The following is a 6,396-nucleotide window of genomic DNA, read 5'->3' as shown; positions in this document are numbered from 1 at the left end:
CTGCTCTTTTTCTTCGAGGTATGTACTGATACTTCGCCACTGAGATTCTCTCTCTCTCTCTCTCTCTCTCTCTCTCTCTCTCTCTCTCTCTCTCTCCCTCTCTCTCTCTCTCTGGAAATGAATACACTGCTCTGTTAGATGTCGTCCTTTTGCTGGTGAGCACAGACAAGACGGGCCAGCTTGGGCCAACTTCAGCTTGAAGTTGAAGGTCAATCTTGGTTGCCCCGACCTCATATAAGTGGGCCTCATAATTGCTGAGAACAGTGTCCCCTCGAAGGCAAATTCATTACCAGTACTGCCTCTCTTCCAAAGGGCAGAATATTGTGGTGTGTGTGTGTATGCATATGTGTGTGTGTGCATGCGTGTGCATGCGTGTGTGCGTGTGTGGGGGGGCACAAGTGCGCTCTTCAGTGCCTGGACTTCCTTATGCAGTGGTTCCTGGGCCTGGATCGCCTCCAACAGCTCTAGTGAGAGAGATGGTCTCAGAATTTTGGAAACAGAGGTCGAAGGGGGTAACGAACCAAAACGGGCAAAAGCAGGTATCACAGGAAAGGTTAGGAGACACATGAGCACTGAATGCAATGTGTGCTCCTGGGCTGGGGGAAAAAAAAATGGCTGTAACCGACATCCTCAGGATGATTGACAAAACCTGAAAATGGACCTTATCAGACAATAGTCATACAGCAAGTGCTCACGTCACGCCATTGATAGGTTCTGCGCCTTTAAGTGAAACAAGGCACAGAGAAACCAGTATTCCCACAGGCTAATTGATATAAACAAGAGCTAAGTCCCCAGGCATCTCAGCAATATTATGACAGAATGATGTTATTTGAGAACCTGCTGTATGTTAACCTGAACCTCTGGAATTTGACCACTGCACATGGTTATCTGAGAGAATGTCCTTGTTCTCAGAAATGCCCATGAAAACATTTAGGGGTAAAAGATAAGAGTTGTCTGGCCGCCGGCTCTTAAAGAGCTCAGTACCAACAACAACGACTAATAATAATAATGATAATAATGATGATGATACTTGTGTGCACACACACACACACACACAGTCACACAAAATGTGGGCAATGTTAAATGTTTGGGGTTCTAGGTGAAGGGCACACAGGAGTTCATTGACCATTATTGTAGCTTTTCTATACATTTGAATGTTTTCAGAATAAATTGTTGGGGGGAAATATATTTTTTAAAAAGCTGTCTTAGGACACTGGGAAAATTGGCGTCAGGGAGCAAAGACCAGGGAAAGTGGGGGTGAGGGCTGGGGGCACAGCGACCACTTGTCAGAGCGTCAAAATCCTTCTGAATTCAGTTAGGGAATTTCCTGTTCCGTTACTTCCAGGGCCCCATGAATTTGGTTAAGTCCATTTACATTGACCCTCGAGTTTCTGTGCATATGAGATGTAGATCCTGCCTCCCATGATTTGGATGTAAATTCATCCCACATCTGTGAAATGTGGAGTTTAGTTGACCTATCTGGCCTCAGTGATGCATTTGTGTCCCTACCCCACCCCTGCCCGGTGACCGCCCCCCCAGGAACACTGAATGGATTCAGTGATCTAACCTGAGCATGTTTCATTGGGTTGCCCTTCTCTGATAAGCTCCGAGAGTGTTCACAGATTCGCTTCTCGTGTTTCGGATGAGAGGGGAGAGCCAGTGCCTCTGGTGCACAGCTGGCCCCAAGACTAGTCCTGTTTCCAGCCTCTCTTCTTCTTCCCCTATACACCCGCTTGAATGGAGCTCAGAGCCTGTCTTGGCATCTGCAGGGGTGACTGCCACCCACTTCCCTTGGGCTCTGCTCCAGTTCACCTGTCATCACCTTCCCACCTGCTTTCTCTCGTAGAAATTCATTGAAATCCCCCCACCCCTTTGCTCTTTGTTCAGTTTTGTGCTTTGCCATCATTTTTAGTGGAGGCCCCCAATGGTGTGTGATGGATTGAATTGTGTCCCCCTAAAAAGATACGTTCTAGTCCTAACCCAGACCCCTGTGAAGGTGACCTTATTTGGAAATAGGGGCATTGCAGACGTTACCAAGTTTAGATAAGGTTATACTGGCCTTCATTCAATGCCTGGTGTCCTTATAAAAAGAGGACAGAGACGCAGTGCTAGACATTAATGCAGAGAAGACACAGTGAAGACACACACGAGAAGGTCATGAGACAACGGAGGCAGAGGTTGGAGTGATGCTGCCATAAGCCAAGGATTGCTGGCAACCCCCAGGACCTGGAAGAGGCGGGAAGCATCCTCCCCTGGAGCCTTCAGAGGGAGCGCGGCCCTGCCCACACCTTGATCTTGGACTTCTAGCCCCCAGAACTGTGACAGAATACATTGCTGTTGCTTTAAGCCCCCCAGTGCATGGGACTTTGTGACAGCCCCCTAGGACATCGACACATGGTGATCTGGGTAAGACTGCAGCCTAGATGTCAGGAGGGCCCTCCCCGCAGCATGACGCCAGCTATATTGGGAAAGCCCTCTCACCAGAACATTCCAAGATGGTCCGGGTGGCTCATTCAGGCAGAACAACCAGCTTTCAGCTTCTTCTTTCAGCAGTTCCCAGCATGTGATATCTTTGCTCACATTATTGGTTGGGTCAGTTGGATCCAAGATTACTGGCCTAGGAAATCTACTAGATTACCAAAAAAAAAAAAATCAGTTGGGTTGCTTGTGGGAGGAGAAATCAGTTTTGGGGGAAAAGACCTAGACTGGGCATCGGTTAACCTGGATTTTAACTCCTATGGTGCCTCTCAATTGCTGAGGCACTTTGTCTAAGATGTCCAGCCTCTCTGGTCCTATGTCCTCTGCTTGACGGAGGTGTTCCATTCATAATATAATAAAATGGTCTCTTCTTGCTGACCTTTCCTTCCTCTTATCCCCTTCCTTTCTAGAACGGAAAGCACCTCTCAATGGTTTGTTCTGGGGACAAAAATGTGACAATGGTTTGGGATGTGTAAAAGCATTGCTGGGGTTTCTCTTCCTCAGACAGACCTGTGTTCCCCTCACTACCCACTGCTGCTGACCTTCTTTTGGAGACTGCTTGGCTGGGAAAGGATAGGGCTGAGACCTGGCTTCCAGGGGGTACAGTTTGGCATGCAAGTGAAGAGGTAGAGAGGGCCACGGGGTGCTGGGTACCTGGGGGATCGGATCTGGCTCAGCACAATGTTCCGGACGGTCTCATCCTCAAAGTTGTAGTTGACTGTCCAGTAGACACGCAGATGCGCCTGCTTTTTGATGAGCCCCAGAACCGTTCTGAGGCCTTCGGCTATCTCAAAGTCTTCTGCTCCGCACCCCTGCTCCCAGGCGTAGACTGTGAGCAGCTCCAGAGCATACGAGGGTGGTAGAAGTGGAGCCATCAGCTTTTGCTGACACTGTGGGAGAAGAAAGGGGCAGCGGCTAATTTGGGGACCCCATTCCTCCCATGCCGGGGGTCTGCAATCAAGAAACCAGATGTCCCTAGGAAGCCCCTGCCCCCCAGCAGTGACTGCAATGACACCAAGCCTAACATTCGATGGACTGACACTGTCAAGCATTGACAAGGCTGTGGCACCCCTGAAAGCGTCATACATTGCTGATGGGAGTGTAATTTGGTACGAACATTTGGGAACACTACAAATGCTGATTGACTTACCTCCCAATAAGCCCATCATGAGTTTGAAAGTATCTTAAGTCAAAAATGCTTTTAAAAACACCTAACCTACCGAACATCCTAGCTTAACCTAGCCCACTTACACGTGCTCAGAACACGTACATTCGTGCATGGGTGGGCATTTATGTTGAGTTTCATCTCAAGAGTCATTGCCTTCCTCGTCTTCTCACCAGAAGTTGGAGACACACATGGGCGTTTTGTAGACATGATGGGATGCAAACCCACAAAACACAGTATCCAAAAAAGGGCCGGCCACATAGTACGCTGTAGCATATCGGTTGTTGAATTTTGTGCTCACGGGGCTGACTGGGCTCGCTGCTGCTGTCCAGCATCACGAGAGAGGATGGTACCCCGTATCGCTAGCCCAGGAAAAGATCCAACTTCAAAGGACAGTTTCTACGGAATTCATATCACTTTCACACCATTGTAAAGTAAAAAAAAAAAAAATCTTACCTCGAATCAGTCAGGGATCGTCTGTATTTGGCAGTATTTACTAAAGTTAAATATGTATATAGTCATCTTTATGTACACATATGTCATGCACATGTGTATACACACAGATGTATGTTTTCAGGTATGCATACCTTATAACCCAGCAGTTCCACTCCTGCATGTTTACCCAAGAGAAAGGAATGCTTAAATTCACAGAAACCCCTGTGGAGAAATATCCATACTGACTCAATTCATAATCACCCTAATTTGGAAACGACCCGAATGTCCATCAGAAGAATGGATAAATGTGTGGTATAGTAATACAGTGGAATACTACAAAACAATGACAGCTACAACCACATGCACCAATGTGGACAAATCTCTCAGACATAATGTTGAGCCAAAGATGGCGGACACAGAGTCCAGTATGATTCCATTTGTATCAAGTTTGAAAATGAGCTAAGTGAACCTGTGGTGACAGCTTTTAGGATAGTGGGTCATTTGGGTGAGTGTTAACTGGGAGTGGGCTGGAGGCAGCCGGCTGGGATCCAGGAAATGTGCCCTATTTTGATCTGGGTGTTGCTTAATAATATACAAAAATGCATTGAGCTGTATAGTACTTAAGATTGTCATACTTTACTGGATGTAAGTTATCTTGATAAAAAGGAAATGGATGATAGCCAGAGACAGACAATTTGAAATTTACCTGTTGATACCAGTGTTTTACCAAGAGGATCAAATCCTTCAGTTTTCTGGGATGGTTCTTAAAAAAATTCTGCTGGAGTTTTGTGAAGCAGACTGAGAATTCGCCAGGGCTGGCTTCTGTCATATCCAGAGATCTTTTCAGCTCTCGATAGGTCTGGGGGCTGGGCTGCTCACTTAAGGCTGGTGTGAAAGAGAAACAGGACTTTTGGTATTCACATAACTTGGCCTCAGTGAGGTCAGATATGGTTTGACACCAAAGAGGACAGGGGGATTTGCATAAAAGGTGAAGGGTGGCTTGCCCTGCTTGATAATAAAATGCGGTCTAAAACGACCATCATGCAAACGATACGGTGCTGGCTTAAGACAAGGTCAGTGGAACCAAACAGAGGACACGAAAAACACAGTAATATAAATGAAAGAGGGGGAGCTACAAATGAGTAGGAAAAAGATGCTTGCTTTTCAGAATGATGTTGGCACAGTTGGCATATACCTGGAAGCAAATAAAGTTTATATATCATGTGTAATATATTCTGCTATTGAGCCCATCCAGTGGAGGAGGCAGGTGAGGTGATGGCAGGGCCCTGGAGGATGGAGATGGAGGCCAGTGGGCAGGCGTACTCCCCACAGAACCTCACCCTGTGAGGTGGGGTGATGCAGGGTGGTGGCTCTCAAACTGGAGTGCCTATCCCAATCCTGCTGCTGAGCTCATCTGGAACACAGGCCCAGGAGCCTCCCATGTCAATGAGCTTGGGCCTCTGAGTTCGAGGTTAGTTCTGCAGGAGCTCTGACTCCCAAGTAGGGAGAGCTCGGGCCCCTGTATTTTTTACCAAGTGCCCAGGTGATTCTGATACCCAATGACGTTCGAGAACCACTGGTATTGGAGTGAGGAAAGCAAATATAGTGGGAGACGGCAATAGGTCGCACAATTTTATGAAAGCGTTTCCATTCATGCTAGCTGAGCTCCACTGTTTATAAACACATTTAGTTAAACGACCAGGGGACATGAGCCAGGTTGTTCTTTTCATTCTCCACAAAGGGTATTTACGGACTTCCTACTGTTTAACCGGGCATGGTTCTGGGCACTGGGTATGCACAAAGAGCCTATCCTGTTCAATAATGGTAATCATATAACAACATTTATTGATGCTGGCCCATGTGCATTTAAGCCCTTCAAGTACAGTGAAATAGACAAGCCTCACAAAAAAACTTACATAGGAGGAAACTGAAACACGAGGAAGTCAAGTAAATTGAAGAATCCTGCTTTAGGTCAAAGACCCTGGGGAGAGAGCAGTAGTGGCACACAGCAGGGGAGAGAGACGTAGAGTTGAAGGAAGTCAGCCTGGATCTGGTGTGGAGAGTAGACCACATTAGTTAGGCTAATATTTAGTAAAGAAAGTAATCTAAGGGCCGGCCGAGTGGCGCGTTGGTTAAGAGTTGGCTTGGGGGCCAGCCGAGTGACTCAGTTGATTAAGAGCTGGCTTGGGACACCAGAGGGCCCCGGTTCGGATCCCACATATCAGGGCCAGTGACACTGCCCTCTACAGCTAAGATGCTGAACAACAGCTCAACCTGGAGCTGGGCTGCCGTGAGTCGCTGGTGACGGCGTAGGCTGC

General features: G+C 47.4%; 1 protein-coding gene across 1 annotated transcript in view; it reads right to left on the bottom strand.

The window, feature by feature from the left end:
• The window catches only part of LOC109382229 (2'-5'-oligoadenylate synthase 3-like), a 43,815-nt gene that overhangs the window by 8,410 nt on the left and 29,009 nt on the right, over positions 1-6,396 (bottom strand). Inside the window, 3 exon segments of the mRNA XM_019641576.1 lie at positions 2,482-2,629; positions 3,133-3,368; positions 4,785-4,963. Coding sequence (XP_019497121.1) covers positions 2,482-2,629; positions 3,133-3,368; positions 4,785-4,963 — 563 coding nt within the window.

Source organism: Hipposideros armiger, unplaced genomic scaffold, assembly GCF_001890085.2.
Source record: "Hipposideros armiger isolate ML-2016 unplaced genomic scaffold, ASM189008v1 scaffold_62, whole genome shotgun sequence".
NCBI classification, from domain to species: Eukaryota; Metazoa; Chordata; class Mammalia; order Chiroptera; family Hipposideridae; genus Hipposideros; species Hipposideros armiger.
Note: the sequence above shows the minus strand (reverse complement) of the source record. Positions and strands in the feature narration are given on the sequence as shown.